This window comes from Loxodonta africana, chromosome 24 (assembly GCF_030014295.1).
Source record: "Loxodonta africana isolate mLoxAfr1 chromosome 24, mLoxAfr1.hap2, whole genome shotgun sequence".
NCBI classification, from domain to species: domain Eukaryota; kingdom Metazoa; phylum Chordata; class Mammalia; order Proboscidea; family Elephantidae; genus Loxodonta; species Loxodonta africana.
This window is the reverse complement of record NC_087365.1, coordinates 33,328,210-33,353,004: the sequence shown is the minus strand read 5'-3', so window position 1 is coordinate 33,353,004 and position 24,795 is coordinate 33,328,210. Positions and strand designations below refer to the sequence as shown.

General features: G+C 41.5%; 2 protein-coding genes and 1 pseudogene across 5 annotated transcripts in view; 1 reads left to right on the top strand and 2 right to left on the bottom strand.

Annotated features, from left to right (window-relative positions):
• The first annotated feature begins 5,091 nt into the window (after positions 1–5,091).
• Positions 5,092–23,112, top strand: EIF2S2 (eukaryotic translation initiation factor 2 subunit beta). Its single transcript, XM_003411664.4, has 9 exons — positions 5,092–5,243; positions 10,283–10,460; positions 11,947–12,050; positions 15,899–16,034; positions 16,763–16,863; positions 17,524–17,672; positions 19,577–19,633; positions 21,901–21,986; positions 22,630–23,112. Exons 1-9 carry the CDS (start codon positions 5,229–5,231, stop codon positions 22,803–22,805), a joined length of 1,002 nt encoding a protein of 333 aa, XP_003411712.1. The 5' UTR covers positions 5,092–5,228; the 3' UTR covers positions 22,806–23,112.
• Positions 10,457–24,795, bottom strand: part of RALY (RALY heterogeneous nuclear ribonucleoprotein) — a 136,436-nt gene continuing 122,097 nt past the window's right edge. For 2 of the 4 annotated variants that reach the window (XR_010319246.1, XM_064275991.1), the window contains one exon: positions 10,457–10,808. The gene's annotated coding sequence lies outside the window, so the exon portion shown is untranslated. Of the gene's footprint in view, positions 10,809–14,488; positions 14,534–19,193; positions 24,772–24,795 lie in introns of those variants that run through there. The other 2 variants (XM_064275992.1, XR_010319245.1) reach the window with 2 other exon arrangements.
• LOC135228604 (small ribosomal subunit protein eS12-like) lies at positions 13,325–15,903 on the bottom strand (annotated as a pseudogene).

The following is a 24,795-nucleotide window of genomic DNA, read 5'->3' as shown; positions in this document are numbered from 1 at the left end:
TTGGCTAGTTTGATACCATTGGATTTTCATCCATTAACTCAATAAATATTTTAATACTCAGTAGGTGTCTATGATGAGTTCATCACTCTGCTGGGTGCTGGAAATATCACAGTGAGACAGATTGTGTACCTATGTTCAAGGAATTTACATATATCCTACTAGTAAAGTGAGATTAAGAAGTTCACAAGTAAACAACAGACCAGTAAGTCAAACAATTACGTTATAATAAATGTTATAAAAAGGCGGCAAGAGGAGAATGTTGCAATATCCAAGAAAGAGATGACAATCACCTGGACCAGGCTAGAGGCAGTAGAAATAGAAGTGGTAGGACTTGAGATTTATTTTTGATAGAATCTACAAAATTTGATAATGAGTTGGATGAATGTGAGGGAAAGGGAGGATAACTCCTGGTTTCTGACTTAAGGAAATCGGTAGACAATAGGGTCTTTAGTTGATACGGAAGACTTGGAGTGGTAAATATTCAGAGTTCTCTTTTAGACATAACAACTTTAAATCTCTGAGAAAAAAGCAAATGCAGACTAGACACAGGTACTTGGGTATGTGAGGCTGGAACTCAAAGGAGAGGTTTTGGTTGGAAAATGGATTTGGGAATCATCAAAACAATAGTATTAGAGATACGGTTTTCATGAAACTATTACCTAGTCAACTTGCTTAGAACTGGTGATTCTCAAATCACACATGTAATGATAATCTCTTAAGTCATTCTACATATGACTGAATTTAGTAATTATGAATTCATTTTTACTAGTCTAATTCTCAAAAGATAACTATTCAAGACTCGTTTGGGGGAGGGAAAGAGTCTTACTCTAACTTCTGTCTACTACACCAACTTAAAGGTACTAATTAATAGATGAAAAAGCTTGATAGGTATAAATTTCTAGGTGGGTTACAATCTCTAAATTGTTTCCTGTAAGTTAAATACCACCCACAAGGATGTATAGACTTGAATACCAAGTAGAAAATACTCGACCAAGAATCATGAGATCTGGGTTCTAGTTCTGCCCCTACTTAACTTTTTATGTCTATTATCCCTTACCAAACCCAAACCTGTTGCTACTGAGTCAATTCCGACTCATAGCAACCCTATTGGACAGAGTAGAACTGCCCCATAGAGTTGCCAAGGAGCAGCTGGTGGTCGAAATGCCAACCTTTTGGTTAACAGCCAAGCTCTTAACCACTACACCACCAGGGCTCCCACAGTCTGTATAAACTCACTGCCTTTGAGTCAATTCTGACTCATAGCGACCCTATAGGACAGAGTAGAACTGCCCCATAGAGTTTCCAAGGAGTGCCTGGTGGATTTGAACTGCTGACCTTTTGGTTAACAGCTATAGCTCTTAACCGCTGTGCCACCAGGGTTTCCACAGTCTGTATACACCTATTATTTTCTGGGACAAATGAAGAGACCATGGTATACTGTTAAGCCTTTGAAAACATATAATTTAGTACATAACTGAAGGATTTTCCTCATTAGCTAACTACTGAACAGGTGGAGATCTGGAATGGTGCTGAGTACAAAGAATGGCCCAGAGCGATGATTCCAGTAGTCTGTTTCTCGATTTCTCACTAATTTTTGTGGACTCCATAACACAGTTTCTGTTCCTATAAAACAGAAAATACAAGCGATTATTTGTGTTGATGCTCTTATTAGGTTAGTCTAAGTAGGATCTACCTCTTGGAAAACCTGGAAAAGCTCACACACCATTGTACTGTGACTTTTGCCAGGTCCCTGGGTAATCCTGGTTTACCCTTGAAAACAAATTACCACCTTAGGGGAAGGAGCCCTGGTGGCAATGGTTGAAGCACTCGACTGCTAACCAAAAGGTTGGCAGTTGAACCCACCAGTGGCTCCATGAGAGAAAAGATATGGAGATCTGCTACCGTAAAGATTACAACCTAGGAAACCCCGTAGGGCAGTTCTGCTCTGTCCTATTGGGTTGCTATGAGTCAGCATCGACTCGATGGCACACAATAACGACACATTAGTGGAAGCCTGAAATTTCTGAAGGACACTTTCTTCCAACTAGCCAGTTCAGGGAGGTCATACCCAGAGTCATGCTGTGCAGGAAAAAAAATCTTTTCACAAAACTAGTCAAGACTCCTTGCTAAGCATACCAGCATTTCCCAAACAGGCAGTGGACACATACTGAGGCCTCATTAAAACCCAGTGCCGTCGAGTCGATTCCAACTCACAGCAACCCTACAGGACAGAGTAGAACTGCCCCATAGAGTTTCCAAGGAGCGCCTGGGGAATTCGAACTGCCAACCCTTCGTTTAGCAGCTGTAGACTTTGTTAATGTGTTGTAAACTGAGTAATTTAAGAGCAACTTCCTGTGAGGTCCTTCTCACCATCTCTATTATTTTTTTTTAACCTCACTTGACTTTCCTTTCTCTCGTTCTTCATTTTCCTAATCAAACACACTTTTCAAAAACCTAGGCCACACTATCACCCTCTCCCCTCTTCATGGCCTCTCTGCTCAAAGCAATTTGAGGGCTGCCATACCCCAAATATTTGTTAACTCTCAGAGACTTCTGTTCTCTGAGATAAATGGTATACCCCAGTGGCTTTCAACAGTGATTTTTGCCTCCCCCTCTTCCACTCCCCAGGGAACATGTGGCAATGTTTGGAGATATTTTTGGTTGTCACAACTTGGCGGGGGAAGAGGGGGATGCTACTGGCATCCAGTGAGTAAATGCAAAGGATGCTGCTAAACATCCTACAATGCATAGAACCAAAACCAGAAATCTGTTGCTGTCATGTCAACTCTAACTCACTGTGACCCTAGAGGACACAGCAGAACTGCCCCATAGGGTTTCCTAGGCTGTAAATCTTTATGGAAGCAGACTGTCACATCTTTCTCCCACAGAGTGGCTACTGGGTTTGAACAACCAATCTTTTGGTTAGCAGCCAAGCACTTAACCCCTGTGCCACCAGGGCTCCTTATGCACAGGACAATCCCACAATAAAGACTTATCCTGCCCAGAATGTCAATATTGCTACAAATGTTAAGAGACCCTGGTATGCACAGATATCAATAACTGGCTATGACTGAGGTCTGGCTGCAGCAGTTCAGTCTCTTTGTTGGTGTTAGGTGCCAGTGAGTGGATTTTCAACTCATAGGGACCTAATGTGACAGAGTGAACTGCGCCATTGGGTTTTCTACGCTGTAATTTTTATAGGAGCAGATCCCCACATCTTTTTTCCCGTGGAGCCGCTGGGTAGGTTCAAACCACCAACCTTTCGGTCAGCATGAGTGCTTAACCTTTGCACCACCAAGGCTCCTTCAGTCTCCTTAGGGATGCAGATTCTCAAGATGATAAAATGTCAGTCTCTGATATTGGATTTTCTGGACTGGACTCCCAGGTTCCTCACTTTGCTGGCTGTATGACTTTAGACCAGCCATTCAATTCCATGAAGGCACAGTTTCCTCACTTGGAAAAAGGGGCTAATAAAGTATCCATCTCACTAAGCCTTGGGGGCAGGGCCCTAGGTTTACCTGTTATGCCTAAATTAGGGACTGGATCTGATAGGTAGTGCTAAATATTTGTGGATTGTCACACACAGTTTCAAGGCCTAAAAGAGAGAACATATATTAAGTGATATGGAGCATAGTGAAAAGGAGGAAATTAGGCCCTGATAGCCAGGAGCTAGCCTGGCACCATCAGCTAGATGCACTGTCCTGCTGAACATAAACAATTTCACAGAATACCAACATAGGACAAGGCCACTGTGACTAGGGTGGATCAAGAGAAAAACGAGATTACTCGTAGATCATGTCTGAATACAAACAAAAACAAGAACAGTGTACCAAAAATAAAAATGACCTCTATCCTGACGAAAAGGAGCCCTGGTGGTACAGTGGTTAAGGGCTGGCTGCCAACTGAAAGGCTGGCTGTTCAACCCACGAGCCATTCCTGGGAGAAAGATGTTGCAGTCAGCTTCCGTCAAGATTTACAGCCTAGGAAACCCTGTGTAGTTCTACTCTGTCCTACAGGGTCACTATGAGTTGAAATCGACTCCATGGCGATGGGCTTTTTAATCCTAATATGCTTGACTGTTGCTTCTTTATAGCAGCTTTAGCCTAGCTGGATTCTTCTCCATTTTTGGAAAGAATTAAAATATTAAACCTTAGAATTACATCCACTTCCTATCAACGTTCAATCCAGAGAAGCCCTGCTTCCTTGACCTTCCCCACATCAGCTAACACCAGCCCAAATCCTTTAAGTCCTTTCCACACCCTCTTCCTGTGATGCCCCACTGTTCCCCACAGTGTGTGTTCTCACTCATTGCAAGGAGACCAGAAGCCCAACTTTGTTCAACTACAGGTGTCTTCCTGGTGGTCCTTCGCTAGAGACAGTGACGACAGTGAGATCTCCCTAAAGAGCAGCTGTTATAATTATGCCTCAAGGCGAACTGCACGATGCACCCATAGCCTTTGAACAGGGACTTCAGAAACAAATACTTTGTGGCTTCCCGACAAACTACCTCTTGTCAGGCCATTTCTCCTCAGGGAACACCTTTCCTAAGTCAACTCCTGGGGATACATGGAGGAGGCGACTTGTGGATTCCGACCTTCCAAGTGGAGATGCAGCACGTTAAATTTCTCGTAAAGTAAAATCCTTAGCGAGCTCCAGCTCCAACTTCGAATTTCCCAAGTACTTTTCTTCAGGAGAACACCTCGGCGGCAAGGCGTAGATAGCAGCATAAAAGCTAAAGCCCCAAAGACTTCAGAGTGTCTTACCCACTTTAACCCAGGAGGAAAGGCCCTGAATTCACCCTACGAGCAACGCAGCACAGGACGGATACACAGCTCTACGAAAGAACGAAGAAACCACAACCAAAACCGACCCTTCCGGAAGCCGCTCACTCCGACGGCGCGCACCAATCTCTGTACAGCTGCTGCGCGAGGACCCGCCTCTTGCAGGAAGACTACAAGTCCCGGCATGCCCGGCAATGCGGCGTCGCCTGGTAACTCGCGCCTATCGGAGCGCCCTTGGCTGGGTCTTCCTTGCGCCTGCGCTTTGTGGGCCTCTGCGCAGGCGCATTTCCAAAGCTGGAGGGAGGGGGCGGGGTGTCGTTCCCTTTCGCTGATGCAAGAGCCTAGTGCGGTGGTGGGAGAGGTATCGGTAGGACCGGCGCTGCCGCCGAGGCCTGGGGCTGACCCGTCTGACTTCCAGTCCGTGCCGAGCCCACCTGATCCGCAGCCATGTCCGGGGACGAGGTGAGGGCCTGAGCCCGGGGCTAAGGACTGAGGCGGGGAGCCGAACCCACCTCAGCGTGGGAGACCGGGCCTGCGGCCTAGCGGCCGGTCGCCGCCATGTGGGACAGCCGGGCCTAGGTGGCCCGGAGCGGCAGAGCCGGCGAGGACTCCGGAGCCGCGGGCTTGGCCGCACCCTGCTCTCCTCAGGGCGGCGGCGCCCAGGCCGGCGTCCTCCAGTGGCCGGCGTTTCCGGAGTGTAGAGCACAGGCTGAGCCGCTCGCCCTGAAGGGGGCTTGAGTGCCCGGTTGATAGTCCGCTGAACGAGCTTGGGACCGGCGACCCTGCCTTCCTTTAACTTTAAGCTGCCTCGCTGGACGCCGGGGGTGCGGAGAGGAGCCTCTCTCTGCGCCCGGGAGAGCGCCCTCGTTTAAAAAAACTTTATAGATTGACTTGTCCGGGCCGGTATCCCTCCCTAGTTTTTATCTCGAGTATTACTTCTTAAAAAGAACGGGATAGGGAGATAGGACGACAGGAGAAGATGTCTCAGCCTCAAAGAGTGATTACCCCGCTGGAAAGTTTCAGGGCGGGGAATCTCTTGAGTTTCCTTATCGGAGAGCTCACGGGGACGTGAGCGGGAAGTCGGGGCTAAGAAGCTGGCTGGATCTTTGCCCACCATCGTGCTTGTACCTCAGCGAATTTCGCCCAAAGCCTTTTTTGCCAGATTTATACCAGTTCACGTAAAGTCAGTCGGCATTAAAGTAAAATTGATTTTAAGTACTATCAGTAGGTAGTGATTAACACTGGGGGGAGAGCTACCGCTTATCGGCAAGCCACCCCCCCAAAGAAAAAATAAAAAGCTAATGACGCATTTGTAATTCAGTTCCATAAACATTTGAGTGCTTGGTTTGGCCTGTAGGGCTTTGAGGAGGGAGGACGAGGAAGAATCGGAGACTTCCTAGAGTTGGGTTTTGAAGCACGGTACCAGAATTTCCGCAGGCAGTGGAAAGGCACCAGAGCGCAGGGGAGTGGTTTAGAAAAGCAAGGAAGTGCGTTCACTGAAGGTGGAGTACTCTCCAACTTGGTTAGAGTTAAGGAGTGGAGGGCGGAAAAATAAGTAGTTCCTGAAGGGCTTTGCTGACCAAGTTAAGGAATTTGGATTTAATTCTGGAGAAGCTTGCAGTCCAATTTGGTTCTTACCACAGCCTTGTAAGATAGGTATTATTAGATCCATTTTAGAGAAAACTGAGGCATAGAGGGTTATGTAATGCCCAAGATCAAGCAGTAAGTGGCTGAGCTAGTAGTAGAAATCCAAATCTATGCAATATTGTCTTCATTTAGGTGACTGTAGGAGGCTGTCACTAACTTAGGAGACAAACTTAGAGTCCGAAGCTGGTTCTTGATTTAAGCTCATGACAGACATTGCTCTGGGGTACTCTGTTTCAAAAGTTCTGAGAGCAGCAGTGTTTTTCGCTTGTTTTGTTTTTACCCAGTGTTGAAAGCATTTAGCAAACTCGGTACTTAAAACATGGAGTGCGAGATACCTTGGAGTGATATATTCTGTGTTCCTTTAATAAAGTGCTTACAGTGCAGTAAGGAAGGTAAGAGATCCAAGGTAGAAACTATTGCTTGCCATAAGAGAGAGAAATACGGCCATCAACATAGCAATTTGAGCGGGGGGAAGGTAGAGGGATCATTTCTAACAGTGGGGGTCAGGTTTTGAAGGAAGTGGAATATAAATGCATTATGGAAGAGTGAACAGGATTTTGACAAACCAGAGATGGCAGAGCTGACATGCCAGCAGAGGACTGTAGAACCAATGAAGTATTAGAGCAGCTTGGCACTTCTCAGGTCTACCAGTCCAATTTTACAAACAGGAAACTAGGGCCCAGGGAGATAACTTGGCCCCTGGCAGAACTGGGATTAGAATATTGGGTTTTTCACATACTATGGGCTTACAGGTATGGTATAGGTACTTTCCAAATGAAGCTTTAAACTTAAAAAAAAAGAAAAAGGAACGTTTATAGAACAAGAATACATAGGGAAATAAAAATCTCCCCAAATCTTATCACCCGGAAATGACAACACTGAATAAGACGTAGGAACACTGTTTCATTCTTCTTAAAAGGTGCATTAATTAAAGACCAGTGCCTTGCTTCTCTGTGGGTTCTTTTGTAACACACCCACTTTCTGGCTGTGGTGTGGCCGTAAAGTGGATTTCTTGGATGAAGTATGATGGGAGTAGGGTTCCAGTTTGATGATGTGCTTCGGTCTGTTGGGGTAATTTTTCTTGGTATCCTTTTCCTCACCTCCAACCCAACAGAAGTTGAAGGTGGAAACTACTTTTGAAGGCTTTGTTATAAACTTTAAAAAAATGCTGAAGTGATTCTGTAATTTTCCATAAGCACACTGTCAGCAACTATTTGCTTCTCAAATCCAAACTAGTCTCATAAAACAAAACATTTAAAAAGTTTTTTTTTTCCCCCTTGGTCAAGCCTGGCCTTGTGACAACTTTGGGCAGGTCTTCTTTGGAGCTCTTATTTTTATTGGTTTCCTTATTTTTAAACTGTGCTTTGGAAAGTTGGCGTGAATAAAACAAGACGAGTATATGTTGAGCATCCAGTACATCAGAGACAGCAGTTGAGAGAGATGTTAATTATTTCAGTGTATGATTCCTGCATATTTACTACTCTTTACTAGGCTACAGCCAAACTGTTGCCCTGTAAAACCTAAGTAAGAATGTTTTCAGGGGATAAAAGAGGCAGTTGTGAGGCTGTTCTCTGATGATTTCAGGGCCCCTCTCATCATTCCTCTCATCTTTGGTCTGTCTTGCTGAATAATAGTTAAAAGGCAATTAATACTCCAGGGAACTTGATGCTTGAAAAAATGCAGTACTGGCAGTCCCCAGGTTATAAACACCTAACTTATGTACAGCCCTTAGTTAAGAACCAACTGCTGTAAAGCCTATTATGTTAAAAATTCGAGGTACGTACGACTGTTCATAATAACAAGCCGGGCAGTCCTTTGTGATGAGCATCATTATGTTAAAGATGTTTTAGTGTATCTGGAAGTGCCTGCTTAAAGCTTTTTTATGCATAGAAAGGTACACTGTGTTCTGTATACTAAGACAAACATTTGACTGATGTTAGATACAACTAATCCTTCTTAACTGTTCTGACCTACTAAAGACAGACTTGGGATAGGAACTCGTTCATAACCTGGGGGCTGCCTGTAAATGAATTGTAAGCTCTGCCACATGACCAAATTTATAGCACTTGGGGTGCTGTCTGTCCTTTTGCCAAGTCTTCTTACTTCAGGTATGAGAATGAACCATAGTTGCCTCTCTGGAACAGACTGCAGCACTCCATGTAAGATGACACAAGGCCTGGTAGGTCAGCAGTGGGAGACTCCTTCCTCCAGGCTCTTCTCTCTTACAAGAGAGCCAAAAAAAAAAAAACAAAACACCAAACCCATTGCCGTCGAGTCCATTCTGACTCATAGCGATCCTATAGGACAGAGTAGAACTGCCCCATAGAGTATCCAAGGAGCGCCTGGCAGATTTGAACTGCTGACCCTTTGGTTAGCAGCCCAAGCACTTAACCACTACGCCACCAGGGTTTCCTCTTAGAAGAGACTCTTCTTTAAGTTTGCTGTATAATGTTCTTCAGACTGACTACATCTCAGACTTACTTATTTGTACAACTGGATGCTTGTTAAGGTAGGAGAGAATAACTATGTAAGAATTTCCAGAATTCTTTGTAGATACTTCTGAGTTAGATAAGGACAATAAATATCCTACTTTATTACAGACAATTGTTTGGTTTCAGTACATATCAGTTTCTTTAATGTATGTGGGCCATAAAGAAATTTAAGTTAATTAGGATCAGTTTTGGAATTTTTTTGAGAGTTTCATGGTAAGTCTTTGAAATTAGATCATTAGAGTTTTTGAAATTTCAGTGACAGGAATCGAGGCCATGTTTTGTGAACTGTAAAGCATTATATGAACTATGATAATAATTGCTAACACTTAATGAGTACTTATGTGCCAGGTACTGTGCCAAGTGTTTTATATTTATTTACTTATTTAATCCTCCCAGTAACCTTGTGAGGGTGATTTTGGTTCTGTAGTCCATCTCCATGTGAACTTACCTGGAATAGTCACTAAGTAAGAGCCAGGGTCAAGGTGTGAATCCAGTCAGTTGGGCTCTAGAACCTGTGCTCTTGGAAACACCTCACTACACGGCAGCAGCAGATCGTTGGGCAAGATGCTGAATTTAAGCTTGGCAGAACGTGCACTAAGATTGGTAAGGGGTTCAGGAAAAAAGTACTTGGGCTTTGATCTAATTCTGTTTGACTTCAAAGTCTTCACTCTCTCTACTCTACCAGATTTCTGCCCTATATGTTGTTTAAACTGTTAGGTCTAAAATAACTTCATCAGTATTTTTTTTCCAAGTGATCAGTGCAAACAGATAAGGCTACGAATTATAAATTAGTTTTTTCACTTTCCCTGTTGTAGGCATTAGGTAAAATAAGAGAGCTTTTAATGTTGTTTCAGAATCAAAAAGCAGAGTAAACAGTTCCACTTACTCAGAGATTGGCTATATGAAGGATTGCGGATGGATTTCCTAAAAGGGTTGTCTGAGCGTTAGGATTAAAAAAATTTTTTTTTAAATCAGGTCAAGTCTCCTGGTGTAACCCTGGGTCACTGACTGGATAAAACATTCATGGCTTGCCTAGGCATCGGTTTTGTCATCCATGAAGTGAGGGACTGGCTGAAGCCCCTCGTCAGACTTCACGATTTCCTCATAAGGTCTCCACGTGGCTCGTGAAACTGAATGTGCAGTTACTGTATCTGTGACACTTTATAAATTAAAGGCACGTGTACACACACGAGTGCAGCTGGGTGGACAGTTTTATTTTGGGGGTAAAATCCTTTTTTCGGTGGCTTAATGCATCAAATATTCTGACTTTTAAGAGTGTGCCTTTTGAGGATACAACATATTTGGAATGTGAGCATCATCAAAAATAATCACTTGGTCCCTTTTGTTTTGTCTTTTAAACAGATGATCTTTGATCCTACTATGAGCAAGAAGAAAAAGAAAAAGAAGAAGCCCTTTATGTTAGATGAGGAAGGGGATGCTCAGGCAGAAGAAACCCAGCCCTCTGAAACAAAAGAAGTGGAGCCAGAGCCAATTGAGGACAAAGATATAGAAGCTGATGAAGAAGACAGTAGGAAAAAAGGTGAGTGGTTGATGTAAGGGGGTCACTGTTGTCATCAGAAACCTGGTTCTTTTCCATTGGTGTTGAATCCTATGCTTGCAGTGACTTCTCAGCCTGATAGGGCTGCTTTGATGAATCCAAGGCCATCAACAGTCTGCGTGCACTGGGCCTTGCTAGATTTCTGATAGGCTTTTTCCTGGTAAATTCCCACTGAATTCGTAAGTTGCAGAGATGATGAAACCTCCATCATTCCAGGACTGAGTTTCCAGTCTAACCTGTCATGTCTTTTCTCCAGCTTTAATGGTGATTGCATTTGAATGTAGGCAGGTAAAGTTAGCCCAGGATAGGCAGTTTTGTGTCTTAGCAGGTCTGAAAAATACATAGAAGAGATTAAAATTATAGCCTAAAATGTTTGGGGTTAGACACCAGCTTCGTTATTGACTCTTGTGCTCTAACATAGACACAATTTGACTATTCGAGAGAAATAAATGTTTCAGTAAACGTAATTAACGTTTGTCAAATATTAGACATTGTATTGGGGATAGCGAGAACTAACATCAAGCATCTCGTGCTATATCTTGTACATGTTCAAAACAAACTTGGCAAGGAAATCATTCCTGTTGTAACAAGACAAAATTAATTCATAAATAGCTACTTTAAAAGTTTTATAGCAGAGAAATCCTAAAATATTCCTAGTGTACAGTAGGACAGAACAAATGGGAACCTTATTGAACAGAGCCCATTATTCACTAACAGTAGATAAAATTTCATCAATATTCATATTTACTGTGCAGCTTTATTTTAATGAAAAATAATTTATAAGGGCTTTGTCAATTGATTAATTCAGTAACATGTTGAACTAATCCTTGTTCACCTAAATCCTAAGGATTAGTCCCTTAGTATCTCACAGGGAGATAGACAAGCAAGCTAGTAATATATACCTAAGGTGGGGTGAGCACAAAGTATCTTGGAGGGACATCTAACTTAGCTGGGAGGAAGGAAAGTTGGGTTTTGGAATCCTGTAACATGAGGGTAAGAGCTATGTGGGAAGGGCTCATGTGAAGACTTAGAAATGAGAGACCACACTGCACTTAGAACTGGAAGTAGTTCAGGGCCTGGTGCGTGGGATTGAGGTGTGTGGGGTAAGGGAGTAGGCAGAAATGGAGAGAGAAAACTGGAGAGTCTTAGAAATTGTGTTACAGCCCTGATTTTGTCCTGGGAATAAATGGGGAGCCAGTGAAGGTTTTTAAAGCAGGGGAATGACATGGTCTGATAAATAAATTTTCCCAACATGATCCCATAACCAGATTTTTCTGTTTACAAAGCTTTGAGTTGGCCCGCCATTGGGTTTTTCAGAACCGTAACCTTTGTGGTTGTGGAAGGACTACTATGCTCATTAATACCTGATCTCTGAATAGCTGAAACGTGTTGGCTTAACTCATAATTTGATGTTTTGCTTTTGCTAATTGTCGTTAGTAACTGATAACCCCTGATCTGCCCTTTTTAGATGCTTCCGATGATCTAGATGACTTGAACTTTTTTAATCAAAAGAAAAAGAAGAAAAAAACAAAAAAGATATTTGATATTGATGAAGCCGAAGAAGGCATAAAGGTAGTATTAGCTATCTATTGCTTTCTTGTTGGAAGTAAAATTTGACCTCTTGAAAGATTGCTAATGGCTGATATTTCTCCTCCTTTGTCTCATCTCTTACTAACTTTGCTTTTTGTTATTAAGCATTTAATCACCACTATTAAGGTCTTTTTCTTAAGTGTGTGTGCAGCTTGGTATCCCTAAAGGATTATGGTTGAAGGAATGTAAACTTAGGTCACATCCATTGTAATAACAAAAAAAAAAAAATTTGTAATTACACACAAAAAAAATTGTAATATGTGCCATAAAAATGATCACAAAATGCCTCTTGTTCTTAATCATACTGAGATTTTTTGGCTGATAAGAGATTTCTCTGAGTAAGAACGTCTGTGAAGCAAATATTCCTATGGTTTCTTCCATTTAACTTGTAGAAGCCTGTTGAATATACATAAACTTAAGTGTGTACCTCTAAGCAGCAAAGAATGAATCCTAGCCTGCGGTGGTTGGTTGCTGATGACAGTCTGGCCTGCAGGTGAACTGGAACAGTCAGGCTAGTTATATGTTCTCTGATCTTGTAGGGAGTTGACCTTGCAGTTGTTCTGACTTATTACTGGATTGGTCTCTAATACAAATATCTCAAAATTCTTTTGAACAAGGAATAGATAGATAATGTGGGTAGGTAGGTGAATATATACACATATATATGCATATATGTATATATGCATATGTGTTTGTGTGTGTGTATATATATATGTATATAAATATATATATATAAGCCCTGGTGGTACAGAGGTTAAGCATTCAGCTGCTAACTAAAGGTTCAGCAGTTCAAATCCTCTAGCTGCTTCTTGGAAACAGTATGGGCAGTTCTACTCTGTCCTGTAGGGTCACCGTGAGTCAGAATTGACTGAACGGCAGTGGCTTTGGTTTGGTTTGGTATATACATACATAGAGAATACACACCCCAACTGTCCCATTTTGTGCACTCTACCCTGAATTTTTTTTGTTTTGAAAGCCAGGTTTCATGGATTGAGTTACATCTCCCAAAAATGTGTGTCAGCTTGGCTAGGCCATGACTCCTGGTATTGCATGTTTGTCTGCCATTTTGTGATCATCCTATGTGTTGTAAATCCTAACCTCTGTGATGTTAATGGAGCCCTGGTGGCACAGTGGCTAAGAGCCTGGCTGGTAACCAAAAGGTCAGCAGTTTGAATCTACCAGCCACCCCTTGGAAATCCTGTGGGGCAGTTCTGCTCTGTCTTATAGGGTCGCTATGAGTTGAAATTGACTCCATGGAAATGTTTTTTTTTTTTTTTTATGTTAATGAGCAGGATTAGAAGCAGTTATGTTAACGAGATGGGATTCAATCTACAGGATTAGGTTGTATCTTGAGTAAATCTCTTTTGAAATATAAAAGAGAATCAAGCAGAGAAGAGAGGGACCTCATGCCACCAAGAAAGAAGTGCTGGGAGCTGAGCATGTCCTTTGGACCTGGAGTCCCTGCCCTGAGAAGCTCCTTGATCAGGGGAAGATCGATGACAAGGACCTTGCCCCAGAACCAACAGAGAAAGCCTTCCCCTGGAGCTGGTGCCCTGAATTCAGACTTTTGGCCTCCTAGACTGTGAGAGAATAAATCTCTGTTTGTTAAAGCCATATACTTGTGGTATTTCTGTTACAGTATCACTGGATAACTAAGACACCAAGTTTTTATTTGCCTGTTTCTTGTATTTGAAATATTCTTCTGACATCCTTAGCCTGAGATTCTTTGCCATAGTCTTTAACCACACAACTGCAGCCAACCACTTTACAGGGTTTCTCCTCTCTGTCAGTTTTGCAGAGGCCTACCCACTCCCCTTGTTGTCGTCAACCTTTATCAGGTTGATTTGGTGTTCAGCACAAAGGGCCTCCACCAACTGGATCAGCACAGTTGGATGTCAGTATACAAAGATGGGCTTGGCACTTGTCTAAAGCTTTGGCAGCTTCGCCAAATCTCCGTGCCAAGCTATCCCAGATAAGGGCAGTCGTTAGCACCTCTTGAAAAGCAGTATTAACGTCCATTACACCTCCAGCAACAGTGCCTCCCTTGGCCATGGCAGTGTGTTATGGGTAAGGTGAATCTTGAATGCGCCAGGGCTTCTACCCCAACACAACTCGGCGGTGGCAGGGAAAGAAAGCCCAAGTTTTTCTTTGGTAAATAGCTTATTTGCTCAAACTCCAGTAAACAGTGTTTCCATATGTAGCAGGAAATGTATACTGTAACTTCACTCAGTTTTGGAAACAGTGTCACAGTTTTGATAATTTGATTAATTCAGTAGGTATGTGTTGGTGATTATAGCGAGCCAGGTATTATGTGTGCTGATTGCCAAGGATATGGAAATTAATAAGACATTTTTCTCTTGTTTTCAGAGATGTTTTAGTTCAGAGATAATTTAGAGGTTTTTTAAACAAAATGATTTTACCTGGATTCATCTTGTTCTCTCCCTGCTTGGGACTCTCTGTTCTTCCTGATGTTGGGAAATTGAGAAAGAAAAATGCTCAGATGGTACTGAACAAATGGAGATTAAATTTACTGGATAACAGGGTGACATCAAATACATGCCACAGAAGGTCTTGGATAACAAGGCATCGTTGGTAATAATTCTCGATTCCTCTAGTAGGTTTTGTCCTGAAATATCACTTATAAATTCTGCTCTTATTAAGTGCTTGGATACTTTTACACTGCGATTGAAGTCATAACATAAGAGGCTATTATAAGTGTCTTGGTTACCAGGCAAGGCATGGATGTTTATTTGAAGCCAGAGTCTTTTGAAGTTTTGGCTTACTCTCGCACTTGAATTTTCAGACCATGATAGGGTTTTGGATATAATATACCTGCATTGAAAAACCACTTTTTGCTGTTCTGTGCCTTTGACTGTGTCTTGGCCTCAGTTTAGATATAGGCCTTATTGGGATAGAATAAATAATGGTATAGGACTAGAAGCTGGCTGGTGTGTGCTAGTTTATATTCTGCATCTCTCAGGTTTTTTATTTATTGACTGTCGTCCTAGAGATTTGATTAACATCTGGTTTGTGTGGTATATAGCTAATACCATGGGCTGATTGGCCTTTGATAGCCAAACCTGGTACCAGATTACACAGCTGAATTTGGGGTTCCAAATTTTGACAGCATACTTTGGCGCTGGGAGCTGGATAAGCTGGTGAGAGGAGGGAGAAATTAGAAGGCTGGAGACTGAGATTGGCCCTTTCTGCTCTTCTTAGGTGTTTCATGAATCATTTCTAGTCTGTGGTATACTGTTTACATCCATGCCTACAGCAGCTAATCCTGGAGCCAGGCTTTACCTTGTCTCCATACATTTGTCATGTGACCTTAATTCTTCCTGAGTTAGGCGTTTCCCTCTTTTGTGATGTCATATATTGAAGTGATTCCCAAAGATTCCAGAGCCTGGTGCCAGACTGACTGCATCAGAATCCCTAAGAAACGTCTTTAAAATACTCCTGAACTTCATTTCTGCTGCAGATTGTCAATCAGAAGATTCAGGAATCTTTTAAAGTTTACCAAGTGATTCTGACAGTAGCCTAGTTTGAAAACATATGGAAAATGACTATAATAAATAAGATCCTGAGGATGAACAATAAAAAGGAGGGAGGGATAAAAGAAAAAGACAAATTCCACAAGTGTCTTGAGGAATTTCCTTGTTGAATGGCAGTCTCTCTGAGTCATTTTGGCCCACCTGTGAGAGGCATTTCTTACCTGTAACTTCAATTTTGAATATTTGATTTTTTCCCTCCAAAATGATGCTAGCTCATGTCATTTAAAAAAATAATAGTCCCAATATCAAAATGTTGAGACTGTTGGTCTCATTTCTTAGGATCTTAAGATTGAAAGTGATGTTCAAGAGCCAGCTGAACCAGAGGATGACCTTGACATTATGCTTGGCAATAAAAAGAAGAAAAAGAAGAATGTCAAGTTCCCAGACGAGGATGAAATACTAGAGAAAGATGAAGGTAATCTGGGGAACTGAGCAACTCCAATCGTAGGTTACTCAGGCCTTTGGCCTAGCTTCATTGATGCGATGCTCCTTTTTTATTCTTTTCTGCCTTTTGTTCCCACTGCTTAATAATGGATGCCGAAGGGAAAATAGTATCTCACTTGATGATGACAGTTTAAAATTTAATGGGGGAAGAGTTTGGCAGTTGTTATATTAAAAACTTGGTGATTCAGACTATTGGGAAAATTACTGTAATTGAATTTTAAATAATGTTTTTAAAAAGTTTTGTAATGTTCTGTTAAAAGTATGGTTTTATTACTTTCCAAGTGCTGTAGGGTCTTTACAGAACTTTAATATAGTTGGTAGATGGGTTTTTATGGGTGTGGATGTTTCTTAAGTGTTTCAAAATAGTTGTTTTTCCTCTAATTATCCTAATGAAGTATTTTATCTTGTGTTAAATTCAAGAAACATTTCACTGTGTCTGTGTTATCACAGGTTCCTAATTTGAGAGGTGTCTGTGAAGGACCTTTTTTGAAAGTCACACCATCGCTGTCTTGAAGGAAGAAAAGGGGCTTTTGGGGGGCTTGATACCCAGGCTTGAGGCTATTGATTGTGCCTGCAGTTGTGGGAGGGAAGGCAGATGTCCTGGAAGCTTTCATTTCTATAGACCTGCCTCTGCTCCTTTTCTTTTTCGTTACAATAGCAGGGCCCACCCCTCATTCTTACAGTCTTTGTTATCTACAGCTTTAGAAGATGAAGACAGCAAAAAAGATGATGGTATCTCATTCAGTAACCAGACAGGCCCTGCTTGGGCAGGCTCAGAAAGAGACTACACATATGAGGAGGTAAGACAAATTGTTTTCAAAGGAGGCTAAGCTGTTCACTAGAGCTCAAAGAAAAGTAAGATAAATGTTCCCCCAAACATGTGAATTGGAAGATCCATTGGGATGTAGATTGATAGTAAAACAGACCCAGAGTGGTGAGGTCACATGCCAGTGAACAGCATTTCCTGGTCCCACCTGTGGACAGCATGCCCAGAGTGTGGCCGTCATTATAGCATTCCCACTGTCCCCACCTGCGACATCTTCTGAGGAGATGCAGCCCTCTGGATGTCATAGGGGGAAGTGATGACAGGGAGGGGCTAATTTGGGACCAGGGTAGGCTGGAGCTTATTTGGGTTTTCCTGAATCTTTTCCACACATCATACACTTTCCCATAGAAGCAGCAGAATGAGTAAAAAAAAAAACAGAAATGATTAGGGGCTCATTTGTTCATTTAACTTTGAACAAGGAATGGCTGAGCATCCATGGTGTACCAGATCCTGGTTGGGAATGAGGATGGAGTCCCTGCACTTAGGAGCCTCCAGGAAATGTAGTGATGCATGTGTATATTTAGTAAAAAGCGAAGTTTGCACTGTTTCAAGGGTAAAGAAAATTGACTCAAATGGGAACTTAATACTCTGGCTATTACTAAAAATGTGCACCATTACCATTTTATCTCTATAGCTACTGAATCGAGTGTTCAACATCATGAGGGAAAAGAATCCAGATATGGTTGCTGGAGAGAAAAGGAAATTTGTCATGAAACCTCCACAGGTTGTCAGAGTAGGAACCAAGAAAACTTCTTTTGTCAACTTTACAGATATCTGTAAACTGTAAGTTGTTTAATGGAAAGGCTCCTTCCCAATTATCAGATTCTCAGTGGAGTTGTAAGTACGCTAGATGTCCCTATTGTCAACTTTAGTGCAGGTAGAAAGAGAGGCTGCACAGGTGTCGGGTTGGGTTGGGAAAGGTCAGAGTTCAAGTCTGTCAGTTCTTCGGAGTCATGGGCCCCAGGGCTCACTTTATCAGGGCATCAAGAGGTGAGAGAATCTGACCCATGAGAGTGGATCCTAATGAGATGGAATGAAGAGTGAAGATGCTGGAGAGCTCAGGGAGGTGAGAAGGCTCATCAGTGAGCTCCAGAAAGTGGCTCAATTTGGTGTGCCTCTTCCTTGGATAGTCATTGCCAAGACAGAGTTGATGAGGTGCCAGCTTTCTTAGTTGCCACCACGTTCCATGCCTGTGTCACCCCCAGATCCCTCTCTGGGCCCGGCTATTCTCAGAGCTCTTAATCTACACCTTTGCTGGCAGGTTTGTTAGGGCATCTGACTTTATTTACTACTCGTTTTTCAGTTTCATAAATGATACATGCTCGTTGCAGAAAAAAGGGAAAACAAATGGTAAACAAGAGATAATAATCATCCCAAATCCCACCATCCAGAGATAACCACTTGTTTTCCGTACTTTAGGCATTATTTAAGATACTTTAGACTTTTTTGTTGATTACAACAGTAGTGTGTAGGTGCTCATTATTGAAAAAAATTAGAAAATATAGACATGCTAAAGAGTAAATCATCTGTAAGTCCCCCATTAAAAGAAAAAAAAATAGTTTGGTATCTTTGTGTATACCCAGTTTTGTACGCATATTTTTAAATAAATTGGTATCAGACTAGTATTTAACCCATTTTGTCTTACTATATCATGAAACTTTTATTCATGTCACTAGATAGTCTTCAGAAGTGTTTTTAATGACTACACAGTATATTCTAACAGTTGGACATGGTTGTTCCCATGTTTTCATTAGAGGCAGAGCTTCAGGGAACATCCTTACACATATCTTTGCTAAGTCAAAAGGAATGCCTCTTTTTATGGCAAACACTGGCAAATTGCTTTCCAGCAGTGTAGGCACTTAACTATTTTCACCAATCCTCACCCATTACATTTTGGGGAAAAATAACTTTGTTTTTAGAATTGTTATAATAGTATCTGCTTGTTAGAACAAGTTCAAACAGTGCCAAAGTATATAGAATTTAAAAAACTGAAACTGAATGGCATTGCTCGATATTTGCTTTTTTCCTTTTAAATTGTATGTGTAATCTTTATACACACACACACCCATCTTGTTCTCAAAAACAGGATTATACACCATTGAATGGATATATCATAATTTTATTTAACCAGTCCTCAGTTGGTGAATATTTAAACTTTCCACTTTTATGTGTATGGTTCAGATTTTTCAGTGAAATATTTAAAACAGGAAATATTTAGGAATTAGCATAAGAAACACACAAATACCCCACCACCTAGATTTGGTGTAGATTGACATTTTGACACATTTGCTTCAGATCTTTGTATTCTTTAAAAAAAAAAAAAAAAAAAAAGGTGTGGGGGGGCTTATAGTTAAAATTAGTCATGTTTCTGTTGCCTTCCCATCTCTTTTGTCTTCTTCCCAGAGAAAGACATTATCTCCTAAAGTCAGTGTTTACCTTTCCTGTCTATGTCTGTAGACATTTACTCATACGTATGTATTCATACATAACATAATGTTTTATGGGCTTTAAAATGTAAATAAGTGATGTCATATAGTATATATATGTTCTAAAACCTGAATAAAACTGTGTACTGAAATTCACCTAATGGCTGAGTAGTCAGAGATTAAAACAGTAAACAGGATGGTTTTTTAGAAGCTTGGTCATATTTCCATGAAAGATAAGGTTTGTGTATTGTTTCTTTTTAGATTGCACCGTCAGCCCAAACATCTCCTTGCATTTTTATTGGCTGAATTGGGTACAAGGTAAGAAACTATATACAGTATTACTGGACATTTCTTAAGAACTTAACTTGAAGGATATGTGACATGCTTAGAAAACACTGACCTAATTATCAGAAGGGCTTTTAGGCCAACAAGGGAGTGAAATCATTTCTGTGGGAGAGCTTGGCTGTGTAGGACTAGGTACAGAGTTAACAGTAGCACATCTGAATAGGCCTGCTAGTGTCCAAAGCGAGTACCGTGCCATTGCTGCCTTTAGAGCGTCCGGTCAGTAATTGAAACTCCTGGGTCTTTTTAGAGAATAAATGTTAGATGCTTTCAAATTTTAGAGGAAGTCAGAATTTTTTTGTTTTTTTTTCCTTTAATTGATAACAGGCTATGTAGAAATCCAGCTTGTAAAGTTGATGAGTGGCACAGGAGAAACCATGGAAACAAGGATTGATAATTAAGTAGCTACTCCAGTCTTCAGGGCTTATCTGTTGATGGTTTTGAGCATTCAGGGAGGCTAGGATCCCATGGAGCCCATCTCTATGAGTTTGACCACGCAAATGCTAAGAAGCCAAATGTCCCTTTAAAAATTAATATAGACTTATGCTATAATAATGATGACTAACACCTGTAGTGTGCCAGACTCTGTGCCGAGTGAATATTTCTCAATCTTTACAACAGTCCTGTGAAGGAGAAATACTCTGGTCTTGTAGATTTGGAAGCAGGTTCAGTGAAGTTGTAGATGGTCACGTAGCTTGTTAGTGGTACAGTCAAGATACAGACTCAGATTTGCTCGTCTCTGGAGCCTGAGCTCTTAAAGGTGTAATGCCTGAGTCTCACTGGCAGTACAGAAAGAATTACGGTGTTCTACTCTCTTCTTGCTCTCCTGAAGCCCACAGTTTATTGTAACAGCAAGCTGCACTTGCTGTGGGTTTAAGCAGCAGTTTACTTGACCTGTGGTGGATGAAGGAGCCCTGGTGGCTGCTTGCCAAAAGGTTGGCAGTTCGAACCCACCAGCATCCACTTTGTGGGAGAAGGATGTGGCACTCTGCTTCTGTAAAGAGTTAACAGCTTTGGAAAACCCTATAGGACAGTTCTACTCTGTCCTATAGGGTTGTTACGAGTTGGAATCAGCTTGACGGCAGTGGGTTTGTTTTTGGTTTGTGGTGGGTACGTATTGCTCTTTTCTGGAAGAATTGTGTTTTAATGTAATGTTACAACCATTGTTTATTTTGAACTTGCATAAACTAATGAAGGAGCAAAAGCTAGCAATATTTTTTCTACTTCTGAGAATAATTTGCAGTCTTATAGAGGTGGGGTAAATTACAAGAAGTTGTGATCAGTGAACTTACGGTCAGTGAGATTAATGTTATAGGGTTTTTGAGAAAACTCAATTTCTTTTGACAGACAGTGAATGAAAAACATTTCCTACAAGCATTGGAATCAATATAGCCCAGATACTAAGGGTTCCAGTTGATGGAGTATGCTGTTAAACCCTGTAGTTAAAGGAGAATCACAGGAGAGATTCTTAAACGAAAGTCAGTTTTACGATGAGACACAGAACAAATATAAAACTCCATCTGGCTGGATTTTGTTGTTTTACTTGTGACTCATAATTTTTAAGAAATGATAATGTTTAGCCTAGAGCTTTGCTTTCTTAAAAGTACTTGTCAATAGCTTTCTCAGAAGTTTCTCATTGAGTACCATGGACAATTTGTGGCCTGTGGCTTTTTTTTTTTTTTTTTTTTGGTAACAGCTTAATTGAGATAGAATTCACACATTTGAAGTGTACAGCTCAGTGGTTTTTAATCAATCCAGTGTTGTTCAGCCGTCTCCATAATCAATTTTAAAATGTTTTCATAAGCTATGTTTTTAACCATAACTGATTCAAAGTATTTGGTGCTTAGGATTTTTTATTTCTCTAGCCCCTTTCATATTTCATACTTACATTCCTGTCTCTGTTATGCATATGGTAGACACTCAGTAAAGGTTTATTTCCTTTGTTGGATAAATGGGCTGTTATAATTAAGCAATCTATTTGTTTTGTACTTAAAATCCCATAAATCTGATCGTTGTTACTGACTTAATTGGTTGAAATTGGATTTAATGTTAGGAAATATGGGTTGGTCATCAGGCACCAACTACTTAATTAAAAATACTTTTTAAAAAGGAGAAGCCAGGTAGTACAGCACCACTTCTAGACCACCGAATATCTTAAAAATTCATTACATACAGAAATCCCAGAATTTGGTTCTTTACAGAAAAAATAATTTTAATGGAGACATTTTTTCTTTCTTTCATAGTGGTTCTATAGATGGTAATAACCAACTTGTAATCAAAGGAAGATTCCAACAGAAACAGATAGAAAATGTTTTGAGAAGATATATCAGTAAGTGTATAATTTAATCATGTTACCCTGAAATGTTCTCATCAGACTGCAGTCTGGGGAGAGCCATTTGTTCATAGTTTGTAATGAGCCTGGAAAGGTTGGCCTTAAAAAGATTGGGGTACATGATAGTGAATGGGAGGTAGCTCTAGACCACTGATGAGGTGCCAGGAGAGGGGTTTGAATTTCCTAAGATGGCCCAGCTCTGATGGAAGCTGTTGGTTGGCTCCAGTGCTGAAGGCCAACTCAAGAGAAACTTGTCTGTGATTCAGACATGGCTTGACTCCTGTGTTACATTCCTAATCCCTTAAAATTGGCATGTCTGTTCCCACCTAGGAAGGTTAGTCAGTTCCCTCTCTTTTGTAGATAGAACCAGGAGTAGGTAGCTGACAAACTTTCCTGCCTCCTGGGGCAATTTGAATTTACTTCAACCTGGTTTTTAGTACCTGAAGCATCACAGCAGACAGCCTGTGTTTTCTTACCCCCAGAATAGCTAAGCTTAGCTAAGCTCCCCTGGTCTGGATTCCCAGATAACCTGCTGTCTCAGCCTAAGTTCGTGGAGTTCAGAGTAGAATATGTATTGCACAAGGAAGAAACCCCTGGCTCAGTGCAGCCACGATAATGCTTTGTGTTGCTCTTCCTGCAGAGGAATATGTCACCTGTCACACGTGCCGATCACCGGACACAATCCTACAGAAGGACACCCGACTTTATTTCTTACAGTGCGAAACTTGTCACTCTCGATGCTCAGTTGCCAGCATCAAAACCGGCTTCCAGGCTGTCACGGGCAAGCGAGCACAGCTCCGTGCCAAAGCTAACTAATTTGCTAATCACCACTGATTTTGCAAAATGTGTTGTGGAGATTTGGCTGGACAGGTTTACCACCAGAGTTGGATATACCATTGTATTAAAAACAAGATAGAAAAGCTGCCAAGCTCTTTGGCGTGTGGTTGGTTGGCCTGTGAAATCCTTGCAAGATGCCGATGCTCAAGCTGTTGACATACTCATTGCCCACTTTAACAACTGTCCGAGAAACGCGATGGGGTAAGGAGGTGCTTTTTTAAAATCGTTCATAGACTTCTGTAAAATGCGAGATAAATTAAAGTTATTATAACAGTGATTCTTTCAATTTGGTTTGTCCTTTAGTTTTCTTTATTTAAAAGTTGTGCTCGGTGAATTCAGCAAAAACAGTTTGTGCCTGGGCTCTGATGAGTCGCTGTATGCTTGTCCTGAGAAACTGGACTTTGGCAGGCACTTCAGCTGGGCAGCCGTTTTCCTTCCCAGCTTCTCTTGAGACACAAAGTAGACACTGCTTCACATGAGAGAGTGAACTGAGCATATGAGCATAAAATCTGGGAGGACTGCCTGTTTTCAACATCCAGGGAAGATTTACATAGATTTGAATTATTTTTATTATGTGAGGATTGTTGCTACTACCTCACTGCCAAGTCCTCCAGCTGTTACCACATGAGGGAATTCAAGGTGCTAGGTACCCTCACCCTTAGGATTTTCTTCCTCACTGGCCACTAAGAGAATCTTAGAAACATAACCTCCTAAGTGTGTCTTGTAACTGGCACACCAAGAACAACCCTGCTTGGGCACCCTGTTCAGGAGGACATGATGTGTGTGCAGTACAGGGGACTCTTCTGAGAAGAGTCCAAATGGTGACGAACCCCCTCCCCTCAACTTAGGTCCTGGGTTTGAAAAAGGCCCACCACAAATGCTTTTCTATTTTCTATATTGAAGTAGCTTTTGAATGTGACCATGAGAACCCAAGAGATGCTATCTGTCTGGTACTTCTCGGGCCTCCAGTTCTGCAGAGGATGTGGGTATTTCTTGATTGGAGCACAGGGGACAAGATAATCTATGTCTGTGCTGTGGTCTGCCTTGCACGCACTTAACTGAGGATAAGGACATACATGCTGCTCCTTACTTTCTTATTGCCGGACTTGTTATTCCAAGCGGCCTAGGAGCAGTCGTGTCTGTCCTGAATGTCTTGACTGTGGTGTTTTTAATCACTGTGACCCTTAATTTAAAGTAACATGCCAAGTGCTGTAAAGCACCTTGGCCATGAAGTGGTGGAGGGAGCATTCCTGCAACCTAGTAGGGCCCTCCTAAGGGGGGGCCACACTGACTGAGCTGCCACCACTGCCATGATGAACATGACTGCTGTTTATGATCCCTTTCTCCCTTTTTTGTATCTACGTCCACACAATTCTCAGTTTTACTGGCCAATCTTTTTTTGTTGTTCTCAACTACAGTTTGAAAACTATTTGACAGCACTGCTGGGTGGAACCCAGGTTTCTGAAGGCATTTTGAGTTTGGAGAACAAGCTGTAACAAATGTTGGATGTTACTGCGTGAATAAAGCAAGGGTCAGTGCCTCTCGTGCAGTTAGTATTCTGTTATTTGTGTGTGTGTGTGTTTTCTTAGTGGGACCCTTTAGGGAAGACACAGAACTTTACAGATTTGTGACAAACTAATAACACCCCAGTTTTTAACTTCACTCTTAAAACATTCTCAGGACTGATCCAGGCCCATTAAGTTTTATGTCCATTGAGATATTATTTGGTTAAAACTGGATTGACTATATTTATATTGAAAATGACCTGTTGCTCCTCAGTTACCCATACAGTTGCACCAACCTCTGTTCTTCCTCTATAGTTTTAAACCAACCACAGCGCAGTTAGAAGGAACTCTGCTATAGTGACAAGGCAAAGACAATTGAGGGTTTCTGATTAAGAACCACATTCTTTCCAAAAGTATTTTAGAAAAGTGTTGAGGTGTTCCTAATAAAGAGAAAAAAAAAAAAA

What these genes read in the sequence shown, in the direction of transcription:
- EIF2S2 (XM_003411664.4), top strand. An exon ending in TTTACAGATATCTGTAAACT is followed by an intron (nt 17,673 to 19,576) that starts GTAAGTTGTTTA and finishes GTTTCTTTTTAG; the next exon opens with ATTGCACCGTCAGCCCAAAC. An exon ending in TGTTTTGAGAAGATATATCA is followed by an intron (nt 21,987 to 22,629) that starts GTAAGTGTATAA and finishes CTCTTCCTGCAG; the next exon opens with AGGAATATGTCACCTGTCAC.